Source organism: Tachyglossus aculeatus, chromosome 5 (assembly GCF_015852505.1).
Source record: "Tachyglossus aculeatus isolate mTacAcu1 chromosome 5, mTacAcu1.pri, whole genome shotgun sequence".
Lineage (NCBI taxonomy): Eukaryota > Metazoa > Chordata > Mammalia > Monotremata > Tachyglossidae > Tachyglossus > Tachyglossus aculeatus.
Genome location: NC_052070.1, coordinates 78,212,170 through 78,228,985, shown reverse-complemented (window position 1 = coordinate 78,228,985; position 16,816 = coordinate 78,212,170). Strand labels below are relative to the sequence as shown.

General features: G+C 44.9%; 1 protein-coding gene across 2 annotated transcripts in view; it reads left to right on the top strand.

The window, feature by feature from the left end:
- The window catches only part of CSGALNACT1 (chondroitin sulfate N-acetylgalactosaminyltransferase 1), a 305,040-nt gene that overhangs the window by 219,911 nt on the left and 68,313 nt on the right, over positions 1-16,816 (top strand). For both annotated transcript variants that reach the window (XM_038747508.1, XM_038747509.1), the window contains exon 4: positions 245-1,157. In XM_038747508.1, coding sequence (XP_038603436.1) covers positions 524-1,157 — 634 coding nt within the window. In that variant the 5' untranslated portion in view covers positions 245-523. The remainder of the gene's footprint in view (positions 1-244; positions 1,158-16,816) is intronic.

Genomic DNA, 16,816 nt, shown 5'->3' with positions numbered 1-16,816 from the left:
TGCTTTTAGAGATGGAGGAGATGAGATAAGGAAGGAGACAGAGCACAGGCCCCAGGAGGTTTGAAGAGGAGGTGCACAGCTTATAATTAAGAAAACACCTGCATTCTTTGTTAGCCAGATTTCCTCTAATAAGCCTTCTCCTACCCCCCACACCCAACCCTCTGGCACAGTAATCCCAAGAGGGAACCATCCCGTCTCTTTTAGGATGTTCACCTGAAGTAATTGGGTGTCCTTTGTCTTCCAGACATCTCCCTGTTGTCTCCTGCAAGCCGTTCAGACTAATGGGAGTTTATGTGGATGGGCAAGTACCTTGCAGGTCGAACTGTGAACTGGCCAAGTGTTTTATAGACCTCTGAGATATGGCAGAGGATTGAGTGAAAGCTGTAGGAAGAAATGGACAAAAGTACCTCGGATCCCCTTGTTCCTATATCCCATGATCTAGACCAGATCTGGAAGCCGGGGGGACTCTGGGATCCGCCCCAGCATCATTGATGGTGCTGAACCCATGGCTGATTCCTGAGACATGATGCTTCGCCGGGGGATGCTTGCCTGGATTTCTCGGGTGGTGGTTCTGCTCGTGCTTCTCTGCTGTGCTGTCTCCGTCCTCTACATGCTGGCCTGTACTCCGAAAGGGGATGAGGAACACCTGGCCCTACCCAGGGCCAATGGCCCGACTGGCAAAGAAGGCTACCAGGCCATTCTGCAGGAGCGGGAGGAGCAGCACCGGAATTACATCAACAGCCTGAAGAGACAGATTGCCCAGTTGAAGGATGAGCTCCAGGAAAGGAGCGAGCAACTGAAGAACGTGCAGGATCACAATGGCGATTCTGTGGGCTTAGTGGCAGGCCAGGGCCACCCTGGGAAGACTCAGGCTGACCTGCTGGACTTCCTGCACTCCCAAGTTGGCAAAGCGGAGGTGCAAGCTGGTGTCAAGGTGTCGACCGAGTACGCTGCGGTGCCTTTTGAGAGCTTCACGCTGCAGAAGGTGTACCAGCTGGAGATGGGTTTGACCCGCCACCCAGAGGAGAAGCCAGTGAGGAAAGACAAGCGAGACGAATTGGTGGAGGCCATCGAATCGGCCCTCGAGACCCTGAATAGCCCAGCCGAGGAAAGTAACACCAACGGTCGGACCTACACCGCCTCAGATTTCATCGAAGGTGGGTATATTCTTTTGAATTGGGCTGGGAAATAGGAGAAGGTGGCACTCTCGAATCAAAGGGTGACCTCACTGAGGGTCGAAAAACTCTATGAGCGGAGCTGATGGAAGGTTCTATGAAGCCAAAGTGTGGCCTGGATTCTTATTTTTCATATTCATCTGATCTCTGCTTTGCTTTCCCATTAGAAGTCACTCGACTGGCAACCCAAGTCGAGGAAGCTTCTGGCCTTAGCAAAAAATAGAAATGACAAACCCAAACGAACTTTAATAAGGAACTGTCTGATTTCATTGGATTTACACTCTTTCTTAGACTTCTCCCCCAGCTGGAACTAGGCCTGGCTGGGTTTGAGCCATATCCATGTGTTTTGGGAGGAATCCCTGAAATTAAATGGAAGAGATCCAACAGCCTCCCTTAAAAGAGTGAAGGATGACTTTGGATTTGGTCTAGTCTAATTTAATTGGAAAGAAAGCAGCCGGCTACACTTTCGTCAAAGACTAATCTGCCATGTCTGTACAGCATCAAAAGGTTTTTCTTAAAGCCCTGTCTCATTACTGCTTGTTTTGAGAATGACCTTCTGTAATTTGACTCCTGGGTGGGGTCTTCTGAGATCATTTAGGGTACTCTCCCAAGCTCTTAGCATAGTACTCTGCATATAGTAAGCACTCAATAAATACAACTGACTGATTGATATTGATCCACACTCTGTGCCCCACACCCGGGGCTCCAGGCAGTACTGCACTCAAACCATCCTTGTAAGACAGTTGCCTCTTCCTTTCCTAAAAGATGTATAGATGTTGGCGGTGCCACAGCCCCATGTTTATGGTATTTGTTAAGTGCTTACTATGTGTCCAACAGTGTTCTAAGTTCTGGGATAGGAACAAGTTAATTAGGTCAGACACAGTTCCTGTCCTGCATGGGGCTCACATTTATAAGTAGAAGGGAGAACAGGTATTGAATTACCATTCCGCAGATGAGCAAACTGAGGCACAGAGAAGTTGTTACTTGCCCAAGGTCACACAGCAGAGCTAGAATTAGAATTCAGGTCCTTCTTACTCTCACACCCATGCTCTATCAACTTGGCCAAGCTGCTTCTCTGCTTCTTTTGCCTGTCTTTAATTGTGTCCCCCATCCTTTTGTTCACTTCAAGTCCTGTTTTAGGAACTTTTCCAATACAGTGCTTTTCTACATCGGCACTCACGCTCCAAGGGTGCTGGTTGTTGAGAAATCTTTGGACTCAACATCAAACGGTCACCCAGGCTGTTCTGAAATAGGCTTAGAGGGAGAGAGCGCAGCTCTTTGAGGCAGGGTATGGAAAGCAGAGTTAACTGGATGCTTAAATGAGTTGTTTAAAACTGGTAGGGACTAGAAACTTACAATTGCCTGTGTGAAGGAAGAATGTGTGGGCATCCTGTCTCCTCATATCCCAATTTAAATCATAAGGAATGTGGAATCAACACCAACCTAGGCTTCCTATTGCGGGTGCCAGCACTCGGGGGAGACTCGGAGCGGGGTTTTGAGGAGGGATCACATCATAGAGTATTGCAGGGCCATGGCTTAGAGGTAGGAGGTCCCCACGGTCCCTGGTGGAGGGTCTAAACTGGCCCTAGAGTCTTTCATGGGAGAGAGAAGCCCCCAATTCTGCCCCAATAACGGGGGTACAATTGGCCCCAGGCCGGCCCTAGAGGTCAGCAGTGGTGGACCAATTTCTGTGGAAATCCCCGGATCCAGGTGGGTGTGAAATGAGTTCCCAGTGCTCTTGCTAGGCTCCAGACCCCACTTAGGAGGCAAGAAGCCTCTGGCCCTCCACCAAAGCATGACAGCATGGAGGAATTTAGGAAAGACCCTCAGTGGGGTAGACCACCACTCTCCCTACCTTCAAAACCCTCCTAAAATTTCATCTCTTCCAAGAGGCCTTCCTTCACTAAGCACTCATTTAGTCTCCCTGCCCTCCCCTGTGTGTCAGATTTGCTCTTGGATCTGTACCTCTTAAACACTTGATATTCACTCCAACTTTAGCCCCACAACACTTACGTACATATTCTTATTCCCTACAGGATATTCTTGTTCTGCTTTGGCTTGTGATTTTCAGCGGCAGAGATCAGAGGAAAATGTGGCCTGATTGTTATTCCAGAATGTTTAAAAAGAAAACTTTTATGAAGGCCTAACCACCCTTAGAATTATTCATATTATTATTTGACACTTTTTATACTTTCTAAGGACTTTATTGGTTACCTTGCCTCATTTTCTCCTCCCTACCCACCATGACAGGGGAGAAAGTATAGTCCTAAGGCCCAGGAGATGTCCTTCCATAAGCTTACTCTGCGGGGAACAGAGAGAGTGCCCTTAGCACTATGCTGAGACAACAGATTTGCTTTTCAGTGGCGAGTAACCTAGCTGTTTAATTTATGGAGGAGGATTCAGGGCAGGAAAGCTGGCATTCACCTATAATAATTTTACTTTTAGCCATTCTTTTCCCCTGCAATATGCCAGGGAAGGAAGCACACTGGAGTCCTGTGGAGTATGAGATTGTGCACCCTCCAGAACTCACCCCCAAACTCCAGACAGAGCACGGGCCTGGGAATCTGAAGCTTATGGCTTCTACTTCTGACTCTGCCACTTGTCTGCTGAGTGACCTTGGGAAAATCACTTCACTTCTCTATGCCTCAGTTACCTCATCTGTAAAAGGGGGATTAAGACTGTGAGCCCCACCTCCGACAGGAACTTTGTCCAAGCTGATTTGCTTGTATCCACCCCAGCAGTTAGAACAGTGCCTGACACATAGTAAACACTTAAGAAATACCATTATTATTATTATTAGAAAGGGAAGGATGAAAGCAAGAGGTCCAAGGAAAGTGTTTTCTGAAGCTGCAGGAGGAGAGTAGCATGCAGACTGTGAGCCCGTTGTTGGGTAGGAACCATCTCTATATGTTGCCAACTTGTACTTCCCAAGCGCTTAGTACAGTGCTCTGCACACAGTAAGTGCTCAATAAATACGAATGAAAGAATGAATGAATGAAATCACTAAACTTCTCTATGCCTAGTGTCATGTGGGATCTGATTATCTTATATGTACCCCAGCATTTAATACAGTGTTGGGGACATAGTAAGTGTTTAACAAATGTCTCTATTGTTATTAGTTGTTATTATTATTATTATCAATCAATCAATCAATCAATCGTATTTATTGAGCGCTTACTATGTGCAGAGCACTGTACTAAGCGCTTGGGAAGTACAAATTGGCATCACATAGAGACAGTCCCTACCCAACAGTGGGCTCACAGTCTAAAAGGGGGAGACAGAGAACAGAACCAAACATACCAACAAAATAAAATAAGTAGGATAGAAATGTACAAGTAAAATAAATAAATAAATAAATAAATAGAGTAATAAATATGTACAACCATATATACATATATACAGGTGCTGTGGGGAAGGGAAGGAGGTAAGACGGGGGGATGGAGAGGGGGACGAGGGGGAGAGGAAAGAAGGGGCTCAGTCTGGGAAGGCCTCCTGGAGGAGGTGAGCTCTCAGCAGGGCCTTGAAGGGAGGAAGAGAGCTAGCTTGGCGGATGGGCAGAGGGAGGGCATTCCAGGCCCGGGGGATGACGTGGGCCGGGGGTCGATGGCGGGACAGGCGAGAGCGAGGTACAGTGAGGAGATTAGTGGTGGAGGAGCGGAGGGTGCGGGCTGGGCAGTAGAAGGAGAGAAGGGAGGTGAGGTAGGAGGGGGCGAGGTGATGGACAGCCTTGAGGCCCAGGGTGAGGAGTTTCTGCTTGATGCGCAGATTGATCGGTAGCCATTGGAGGTTTTTGAGGAGGGGAGTAATATGTCCAGAGCGTTTCTGGACAAAGATAATCCGGGCAGCAGCATGAAGTATGGATTGAAGTGGAGAGAGACACGAGGATGGGAGATCAGAGAGAAGGCTAGTGCAGTAGTCCAGACGGGATAGGATGAGAGCTTGAATTAGCAGGGTAGCGGTTTGGATGGAGAGGAAAGGGCGGATCTTGGCAATGCTGCGGAGCTGAGACTGGCAGGTTTTGGTGACGGCTTGGATGTGAGGGGTGAATGAGAGAGCGGAGTCGAGGATGACACCAAGGTTGCGGGCTTGTGAGACGGGAAGGATGGTAGTGCCGTCAACAGAGATGGGAAAGTCAGGGAGAGGACAAGGTTTGGGAGGGAAGACAAGGAGCTCAGTCTTCGACATGTTGAGCTTTAGGTGGCGGGCGGACATCCAGATGGAGATGTCCTGAAGGCAGGAGGAGATGCGAGCCTGGAGGGAGGGGGAGAGAGCAGGGGCAGAGATGTAGATCTGGGTGTCATCAGCGTAGAGATGATAGTTGAAGCCGTGGGAGCGAATGAGGTCACCAAGGGAGTGAGTGTAGATTGAGAACAGAAGGGGACCAAGCACTGAACCTTGGGGAACCCCCACAGTAAGAGGATGGGAGGGGGAGGAGGAGCCTGCAAAAGAGACTGAGAAAGAACGACCGGAGAGATAAGAGGAGAACCAGGAGAGGACGGAGTCTGTGAAGCCAAGGTCAGATAACGTGTTGAGGAGAAGGGGGTGGTCCACAGTGTCGAAGGCAGCTGAGAGGTCGAGGAGGATTAGGACAGAGTATGAGCCATTGGATTTGGCAAGCAGGAGGTCATTGGTGACCTTTGAGAGTGCAGTTTCCGTGGAATGAAGGGGACGGAAGCCAGACTGGAGGGGGTCGAGGAGAGAGTTGTTGTTGAGGAATTCTAGGCAGCGCGTGTAGACAACTTGTTCAAGGAGTTTGGAAAGGAATGGTAGGAGGGAAATGGGACGATAACTAGAAGGTGAGGTGGGGTCAAGAGAGGGTTTTTTTAGGATGGGAGAGACATGGGCATGTTTGAAGGCAGAGGGGAAGGAACCAGTGGAGAGTGAGCGGTTGAAGATGGAAGTTAAGGAGGGGAGAAGGGATGGAGCGAGAGATTTCATAAGATGAGAGGGAATGGGGTCAGAAGCACAGGTGGCCGGAGTAGCACTTGAGAGGAGGGAGGAGAGTTCCTCTGAGGATACCGCTGGGAAGGATGGGAGAGTAGCAGAGAGTGTTGAGAGCCGGGGGGTTGGAGAAAGGGGGGAAGAGACTTTGGGGAGGTCGGACCTGATGGATTTAATTTTGTTAATGAAGTAGGAGGCCAGATCGTTGGGGGTGAGGGAAGGAGGAGGGGGAGGAACCGGGGGCCTGAGAAGGGAGTTGAATGTACGGAAGAGCTGGCGGGGGTGATGGGCATGGGTGTCAATAAGGGAGGAGAAATAGTTTTGTCTGGCAGAAGAGAGGGCTGAGTTAAGGCAGGAAAGGATAAACTTGAAGTGAACGAGGTTGGCATGGTGTTTAGACTTTCGCCAGCAGCGTTCAGCAGCTCGAGCATAAGAGCGAAGGAGGCAGACAGTGGCAGTGATCCAGGGCTGTGGGTTAGTGGTGCGAGAGCGGCGAAGGGAAAGGGGAGCGAGCGAGTCTAGCTGAGTAGAAAGGGTAGAGTTGAGAGCAGTAATCTGATCATCAAGACTGGGTAGAGAGGAGAGGGCGGCGAGGTGGGGTGTGAGGCGCTCCGAAAGATGGGTGGGGTCCAGAGAGCGGAGATCTCTGTGAGGGAGTAATACGGATTTACAGGGGAAAGGAGTGTGAGTGAGGAGGCAGGTGAGAAGATTATGATCAGAGAGAGGGATCACAGAGTTGGTGAGGGTGGACACAGTGCAGCGGTAGGAGATGATGAGGTCGAGGGTATGACCAAGTTGGTGAGTGGGTGAGGTGGGGTGGAGGAAGAGGTTGGCAGCATCAAGGAGAGATAGAAGGCGGGCGGCAGAGGAGTCGTTAGGGATATCCATGTGGATATTGAAGTCTCCGAGGATCAGAGTGGGCATGGAGAAGGAGAGAAGGAATGTGAGGAAGGGGTCAAAGTCGTTAAAGAAGTTGGAAGTGGGGCCCGGAGGGCGGTAGATGACGGCTATTATTAGACATAATCACTGCCCTGAGGAGCTTAAGTTTTATAGGGAGACAGGCAGGCAAATTATATACATACAGTGGATGCAGAAGGAAAATAATGCAAGAATGAATGAATGAAAGAATTGGGAAAATGAATAAATTAGTGGAGATTTATGCAATATAAAGCTATAGCCCAGATATAAGCTTATGATTTATAGCAGTTATCACAAGGACCTTTATGATGCTTTGTCCCATAGGTTATCAGAGACATGTCCAGGGAGGAGAAGTTTCAAGAGAAATTAATAGGCTTCATTTTGTTCCCTGTATTCCTTGGTGACCTTCAATACTTAAATATCTACCAAAAAAAAAAAGGATTTTCATGTCTTGGTATATGCCTATTACTTGGTATTTTTACAAAAAAACCTCCTTAGTCTGTTATCACTTGATATCCCTTGTCCTCTTTGTTGTTCAAATGGGCAAGTTGATGTTTGACAATATTGTAGAATGAATCAGCATGAATAATATGGCTGCCAAAGAATGGAAATTCAGGATTTAAGTCTGTTCTTAAAGTTTTTCATCTTTGGTTTTGTTTTTCTCTAATGTTTTAGGAATGAAGTAGGTTAGGGGAAAAGGATCATATTCATGCCATATAAGCCAATATCAAAAAAAGTTAATTTTTCAAGGAAGAGATTGATTAAAGAAGAGCCCTGTGCCTTGTGGGGCTCCCCAAGGGTCCTGGAAAGCAAACTTGCTTGTGAGTCTAATGAAACACCCAAGCCGATAAGCAGAGCTGAGATCAACTGAACAATTACTTTTCCCTAAAATCAAATTCCCTGCAACAATTCCCTAAAATCTCCCCTGCTCTTCTCCAGTTCCTCCCTCATCCTTCCCCACTTATAACTCTCCCAGCAGTATCTCAAGAGATCTCCCACCTTCTTTCAAAATCCATCTCTTCCACCTGTGCCTCTGATCCTTTCCCTTCGCACCTTATCAAAAAGCTTGCCCCCCTCCTTCCCTCCCTGACTGCCATTTTCAACTATTCACTCACCAGTGGCTTCTTCCCTAACTGCTTTCAAATATGCTTATGTCTCCCCTATACTAAAAAATGCCATCCCTTGATCCCATGCCTCCCTCCAGTTATGGCCCAATCTTCCTCCTACCATTCCTCTCCAAACCTCTTGAGCAAGTTGTCTACACCTGCTGTCTCAAATTCCTCTCCTCCAATTCTCTCCTTGATCCCCTCCAATCTGGCTTCTGCCCTGTTCACTCCACAGAAACTGCCCACTCAAAAGTCACCAGTGATCTCCTTCTTGCCAAATCCAAAGGCCTCCACTCCATCCTAATCTTCCTCGACCTCTCAGCAGCCTCCATTGTCGACCACCTCCTCCTGAAACATTATCTGACCTGGGCTTCACTGACATAGTAAGCACTCAGTACATAAAATTGATTAAATTATTTCTTAATCTGTACCCAAATACTAACCCTGAAGTTATTTCAAATGGGTTCTTTTTCCATATTTAAATTAATGTTAGTCTCAGTCACATTGTCCCCGGGACTTAAATTCAGCCAGGTTGGCTGGGGTCAATGTCTTAGACTCTGTTCAGGAAGCTTCTCAGGCCTTAACTGCCTTGTCTTCTGTTTTTTCTTCATGGAAGCTCTATCATTGACACAGATTCCATTTCTGTGACGTGGGCTTGAGATCACATCCCTGCTGGCCCCTGATTTCAGAAATGAGAGAATGGATTAAGTGTGGTGTGCAAACTAGAGGAGTACTTGAGCATCATTTAGTACAGAAAATGTTACTTAAAAAGCTCACGAGATTTTTTTTTTCTGAGTAAACAGAAAGTAACAACAGAAACAGTGTGGCCTAGTGGATAGAGCCCCCACGTGGGAGTCAAAGGACTTGGGTCTAATCCTGGCTCTTCCACTTGTCTGCTGTTTGACCTTGGGCAAATCACTTCACTTCTCTGTGCTTCAGTTGCCTCATCTGTAAAATGGGGGTTAAGACTGAGAGCCTCATATGGGACATGGGCTGGGCCCAACCTGATTAACTTGCATTTGCTCCAGCATTCATTCATTCATTCAATCATATTTATTGAGTGCTTACTGTGTACAGAGCACTGTATTAAGCACTTGGGAAGTACAAGTTGGCAACATATAGAGATGGTCCCTGCCCAACAGCGGGCTCACAGTCTAGACGGGGGAGACAGACAACAAAACAAAACATATTAACAAAATAAAATAAATAGAATAAATATGTACAAGTTAAATACATAGAGTAATAAATATGTACAAACATATATACATATATACAGGTGCTGTGGGGAGGGGAAGGAGGTAAGGTGGGGGGATGGGGAGAGGAAGGAGGGGGCTCAGTCTGGGAAGGTCTCTAACACTTACTACAGTGCCTGGCACATAGTAAGCACTTAACAAATACCATAAAAAAAAGAGAGAGAACAAAATAGGAAATGTGACCATAAAGTTGACTTCTCCTTTCTGCCTTGGAAGGAATCATGAGGGAATACATGTGGAAGAACTTAAATTCTTAGGAAAGAGGTGTATTATTAGTTCAAAATAGCAGCAATGTGACTGAGAGTCTATTCTGTTCTTATATTAACTGAGAAAAGTTTTGATTCCCTCCATGTAATTTTTCTTTCCAAATTACAGAGAATGGTCTCTTTGATTTCACTGTAGAGATGAGGGAATTTGTTGGGGGAAGCACAAGCATAGTTTATCCTAAGAAAGTTAATACTATTCTGATCTCCCTATTAAGTAGCGGGCACAATTCAAATGGGGAAAGGGAAGGAGATGTCAGAATTGAACCACTCTTTTCATTGTAATTTATGCTTTATCTTGGGGACATAGTCATCCCTTTGTTCTTTTCCACTGCCCTATTAAATCAGTAACCTGTCTTTCCCCAGGACATTATGCATAATTCCAGCACTTCTAAAACTGAAAAATTTCAGGGGCTGATAGATTTGATGAAATGAAAGCCATACATCCTGGGCTATGTGTTCAGTTAGGAGAATGTCAGAGTAGAATTAGGGCAGATGGAAGTGGTTTTGGTTTTGTGTTCCTATTGATTATTTGATCTTTATTTGGAGATGGATTGGCTCTTGCCTCAAATGCAATGTTATAATGAGCAAACGTAGTTCAGTCAGTTTTCCCAGAGAGTGTTTCCCATATCCATTTTGGATAGACCACTGTTAGGAGATCTGGAAACAGTTTTCTCGTGAGGCTCATCTGTCTAGATAGAATGCATTTGCGATGCTAGAAGAAATAGCTGTGCCGATTGGCAATTTCTCCTTAGCATGGAGTCCTTCAAGCACAACACTCCTGAATTATTGGACAGCTGATAGATTGGTTAACACACTACTTTTTTTTTTGCATTGCAAGTTTGACCAAATCTCATGTACTTAGAAAATGAACATGGATGGTTAATGGTGCTAACTGTGGATAGGAAACATGTCTGCTAAATCTGTATAATAGTACTCTTTATAATATAGGACACTGTATAGTCCTCCCCCAAGTTCTTAGTACAGTGGTCTGCATATAGTAAAAGTTCAGTTAATACCATTGTTGTTGTTGAGTTGGCTTTAGCCCCAGTGGAAGTAAGAACTCCAGAGTTCCTGCCCAGATGCTGCCCTTGGTCCTATTTTGAATCCTTTGTTATCCAGTGTAGCTTAGAAACACGAGCATCTTGAAACATGATCACACAAGCACAGCCCCAAACACTCAAACATAATTAGCAAAGCCATGATTGCAACTATAAATATTTGTTTAACCCAAGAAATATCAACATTGGAGACAATAAGCAGTCAGTCATGAAGGTTCTCTCTCCCCTTACCAATTTTAATAGCCAGTTTGTAGCAAGTTGTCATCCTGTGTGTATTGGTTATCAAATTCATAATTGGATCTCCATGAAGTGAGAGCATGAGTCGAATCCTCAGTATTTTAACAGATTGGATCAGCTGAATGGTCCTATCAAATGATAATAGCAGATGGGTTTGAGAGTTGGCGGTAGCAGAATTAGCCATTGTTGGGGTGAGTTGCACTGGAAGCTTTTTGAACAGTTTATGAGGGGGTCAGGGAGAGACCCAATGCCAGTGAACATCCTGTTGTATTGTTCTAATACTGTAAATTAAATGAAATGCTAGAGAGTGTTTTTGGCCTTGTTCAGCCAGACCCCACCTGGCCTTTCTGGCAAAATAAAAGAAAACAGATTGTGAAAACAAGAACCTCATGGAAGGAACACAGTTTAAAAGGTACCAGCCCCTTGGCTAGCCTTTCTTACTGTCTGACTCATGGTATATTGAACATGTACACCAATTTGTTTATCCCTTCACTTGTTCATTCTCCATGGTGCTTTGAAGTTTATCCTCAATTTTTCTGTTTCCTGTTGAACTATACAATGGTTGGGCTTTTTTCTACTGGGATCAGAGAATGTTTAAAATGAAAAGATATCTGTCTTTTGATCCAACCTCTGTATTTATCCGATACATAAGAAGAAACAGAAAATTTTCCACTGCCCAACAAAGACATTAGCCCCCAAAATAGAGCTAAGAAAGTCTACGTGTATAGTTCCTGTTGTTGAGTAAACCTTTGGAAGAATCTTTTTCATCACATAATGAGTAGTAGTAGTGTTCACCTACTGTGTACAGAGCACTGTGCTAAGCTCTGGAAAAGAATACAGAGGAGGCAATTAGACACAGTTCCTATTCCCCAGTGGGCTAACAAGGTATGTGTAGGAGAAACAGCGGATTTTTTTTCCACTTTGTTTTTTATGGCTTCCTTCAGGGAGATTTCACTTTTACATTAGAATTTTGTTAGTAAACAATTGTTTAGTTAAATAATTGTTTATTTTGGCTGGTGGAATATAGTAGCTACAAAACCTTATGGCAACAGAGCTGTCATCTGAAAGTTGTGGAAGCAAAACCATGGAGCTTAAAGCGAGGCAACATTTTTCTTCTTTTTAGCAAAACAGCAGTCTGAGTAAGTGCTCTGTTACTGTCTCCCAGTTCAATATGCTTGCTCATTCTTGCAGCTTTATACTGGTTGAAGGAAAAACCTTTTGACCATATGTTTCTGAAGGGGATTTGAGACTTTTCAGACCTAGAACTTCTGTTCAAATCTCAATTGCTCTTTTGTTCCTCAAAGGAAGAACACTAGTATTCATGGAGCTCCTAAATCTGTGAAGAAGAATAAAAATGGTAAAGTAATATTTTGCATTTTCCATCTGAATCCTACTATTCCAGTCCATTAAGTGTGGAGAAATGGGACCACAGAGCTCTGGGGATGAAAGATAATACTGTGATGGCACTGGGATAAATAATTCAGGACCTGCTGTGTGATAGAAAAATTCCTTTATATTTGGGAATGTTCTGGGACATTTTTGCACCTCTTTTTTGAGTTCTCATCATTGTCACCTATTCCCCAGGAGATTGTTTGCCGAATGCCTCTTCTGTTCTAGTGATGAGGGCACCACAGTGTATGTATATGTATGTAGTTTATGCATTTCATGTTATACTTTGGCCAAAAAGTCATTTCCATTCTTTGAGTTTAATCTGGAGTGACCACTGGTGTTATCCAAGCACCTGGATGACCTGCATACCATCCACTTTCCTGTTGGTGCATGCAGGCTCCAAGTGAAGTGTATGTCTTTGTGAGGGCAGAGGGCAGTAGTGCAATCACAGAGAATCAGTTTCTGAAGCCCTCAGATTTGTTTCCAGTTTTGCCATTTTTTTTAATTGCTTTTAAAAACTCTTCTTTTTTTAAAGCTACAAGTTACTACTTTTAAAGATGGCTAGTGATAAGTGTGCATAATCAATCTATCAATCCATCAAAAATATTGAGCACTTATCCATGAGCAGAGCACTATACTAAGTGTTTGGGGGCGTGCACTAGAACAGAGTCAAAAGACACATTCCCTGCTCATGAGGAGCATGCAAACTGGAGGGGGAGTCAGACATTAAAAAATAAATTATGAATGTGTTCATAAGTGCTGTGGGACTGAAGGTGTACAGATCCAAGTGCGTATAATGAGTAGTATACTAAGAAGGGAGAGGGAGTAGGGGAAATAAGGACCTGGTCAGTAAATAAATCCATCCATGAATATAATTATTAAGCACTTACCACACAGTTGGTAGGCATGTTCCCTGCCCATAACTAGTTTATATTCTGGAGGGAGCTGACATTAAAATAAATGACAGGTATGTACATATATGCTGTGGGGCCGAGGATAAAGTGAATAAAGGGTGCAAATCCAAGGGCAATGCAAAAGGGAAAGAGTGATCATCATCATCATCATCAATCATATTTATTGAGCGCTTACTATGTGCAGAGCACTGTACTAAGCACTTGGGAAGTACAAATTGGAAACATATAGAGACAGTCCCTACCCAACAGTGGGCTCACAGTCTAAAAGGGGGAGACAGAGAACAAAACCAAACATGCTAACAAAATAAAATAAATAGAATAGATATGTACAAATAAAATAAATAAATAAATAGAGTAATAAATATGTACAAACATATATACATATATACAGGTGCTGTGGGGAAGGGAAGGAGGTATGATGGGACTGATGGGAAAACAGCGTGGCATAGTGGTTAGAGCTGGGGCCTGGGAGTAAGAAGGTCATGGATTCTAATTCCTGCTTTGCCACTTGTCTGCTGGGTGAACCTGGGCAAGTCACTTCACTTCTCTGGGCTTCAGTTCCCTCATCTGTAAAGTGAGAATTGAGACTGTGAGCCTGATGTGGGATAGGGACTGTGTTCAACCTGATTTGCTGGTATCCCCCCTAGTGCTTAGTACAGTGTCTGGCAAACATTAAGCGCTTAACAAATACCACAATTATTATCATGAGAAGCAACATAGTCTAGCAGATAGAGCATGGGCCTAGGAGTCAGAAGGTCATGGGTTCTAATCCTGGCTCTGCTGCTTGTCTGCTGTGTGATCTTGGGCAAATCACTTCACTTCTCTGGGCCTCAGTTACCTCATCTGTAAAATGGATATTGAGGCTGTGAGCCCCACTTGGGACAGGGACTGTGTCTAACCTAATTTGCTTGTACCCATCCCAGTGCTTAGTTCAGTGCCTGGCACAGAGTAAGCGCTTTACAAATACCACAGTTATTAAATGAAGGCTTAGTCAGGGAAGGTTGCTTGCAGAAGATGAGCTTTTAATGGGGTTTTGAAGATAGGGAGAGTGATGGTTTATTAGATATGGAGGATGAGGGATTTCCAGAACAGAGGAAGGACATGGGAAAGGTTGGCGGTGAGATAGGCAGGATCAAGTTACAGTAAGTAGGTTTGTGTTAGAGGAGCAGACTGTGCAGGCTGGGTTGTAGTGGGAAATCAGAGTGGTAAGATAGGAGGGGGCAAGGTAATTGAATGCTTTAAAGCCAATGATAAGCAATTCTTGTTTGAAGTGGATGGCCAACCACTGGAGGTTCTTGAGAAGTGGGAAAGCATGGACTGAACTTTTTTTAGAAAAATGTTTTTATTAATTTATTCAGTCATGTTTATTGAGCACTAACTGTGTGCAGAGCACCGTGCTAAGTGCTTGGAAAGTACAGTTCAGCAACAAATACAGTCCCTGCCCACGACGGTCTCACAGTCTAGAAGGGGGGAGACAGACATCAAAACAAGTAAATAGAATTTGGGTAGCAGAGTGAAGAATGGACTGGTGTGGGGAGAGACCAAGAGGCAGGGAAATCAGCAAGGTAGGTGATGCCGCAGTCAAGACAGGGTAGGATAAGTGCTTGAATCAATGTGGTTACAGTTTGCTTGAATCAGTCAATTTAATTTATTGAGTGCTTATTGTATGCAGAGCACTGAACTAAGTTTTGGGAGAGTACAATATAACTGAGTTGATAGACACATTCTCTGCCCATAACGAGTTTACAGGCTAGAGGAGGAGGCCTACATTAATAGCTCCCCCTCCCCACCTAGACAGTAAGTTCCTTGTGGGCAGGGAATGTGTCTGTTTATTGTTGTATTGTACTCTCCCAAGGGCTTAATACAGTGCTCTGCACACAGTAAGCGCTCAATAAAAATGACTGAATGAATATAAATAAATTGTGGATATGTATGTAAGTGCTATAGGGCTGAGGGAGGGGTGAATGAAGGGTGCAAATCTAAGTAAAGGGTGACAAAGAAGAGAATGGGAGAAGAGGAAACGATAGTTTAGTCAGGGAAGAAAGGTGTCTTGGAGGAGATGTGCTTTTAATACGGTCTTGAAGGTGGAGAGAGTGATCATTTGTCAGACGTGAAGATGGAGGCTGTTCCAGGCCAGAGGAGAGAGGTCAGCAGCAAGATAGATGAGATCAAGCTACAGTGAGCAGGTTTGCATTAGAAGAGCGAAGGGTGCAGGCTGGGTGTAGTAGGCCGTCAGGGAGGTAAGGTAGGAGAGGGCAAGGTGATTGAGTGCTTTAAAGTTGATGTGCTTTAAAGTTGATGATAAGGACTTTCCTTTTTAATGCAGTGGTGGATGGGCAACCACTGGAAATACTTGAGGAGTAAGGAAACATGGACTGAATGGTTTTGTAGAAAAATGATCTAGGCAGCAGAGTGAAGCATGGACTGGAGTGAGGAGAGGCAGGAGGCAGAGGCTTCGGTGAAGGGACTGATGAAGTAATCAAGGTGGGATAGAATAAGTGCATGCATTAACATAGTAGCAGTTTGGATGGGGAGGAAAGGGCAGATTTTAGCAATTTTGTAAAGGTTGAACTGTCAGAATATGGTGACATATTGAATAAATACGATTGTTATGTGGGTTGAATGAGAGAGACAAGGATGAAGCCAAGGGGAAGAAGTGTGGCTTAGTGGATAGACCCTGGGCCTGGGAGTCAGAAGGACTTGGGTTCTAAACCAGGCTCCACCACTTGTCTGCTGTGTGACCTTGGGCAAGTCACAACTTCTCTGTGCCTCAGTTGCCTCACCTGTAAAATGGGGATTAAGGCTTATGGGACCCGGACTGTGTCCAATCTGATTACTTTATACCTACCCCAGCACTTAGAACAGTATCTGACACACAGTAAGCACTTAAAGACCATAAGATAAAGATTATGGGCTTGTGACACAGGGATGATTGTTATGCTGTCTACAGTGATGCAAAAGGCTGGTGGAGGACAGGGTTTGGGTAAAAAGATGAGTTCTGAGTTTGATGACTTGGCAGGACATTCAAGTAGAGATGTCCTGAAGGCAGGAGGAAATATAAGGCTGCAGAGGTGGAGAAAGATCAGGACTGGAGATGTTGATTTGGAAATCAACCTTATAGAGATGGTAACTGAAGCTATGAGAAGCCAATTCTCCAAGGGAGTGAGTGTAGATGGAGAATAGAAGGGGATTCTCACAGTTAGGGGATGGGAGGCAGAGGAGGAGCCTGAAAAAGAGACTAAGGGGCCAGAGAGATAGGAGGGGAACCAGGTGAAGACTATGTCACTGAAGCCGAGGTTGGATAATGTTTTCAGGAGATGGGGGTGGTTGACAGGGTTGAAGGCAGTTGAGAGAGTGAGGAGGATTAGGATGGAATAGAGGCCATTGGATTTGGAAAGAAGGAGCTCATTGGTGACTCTGAGAGGGGAGTTTCTATGTAGTGAAGGGGACAGAAGCCAGATTGGAGTGGTTCAAGGAACGAATTGGAGGAGAGGAAGTAGAGACAGCAAGTATAGTCAGCTTGCTCGAGGAGATTTGAAAGGAGTGGTTATCGCTTCAG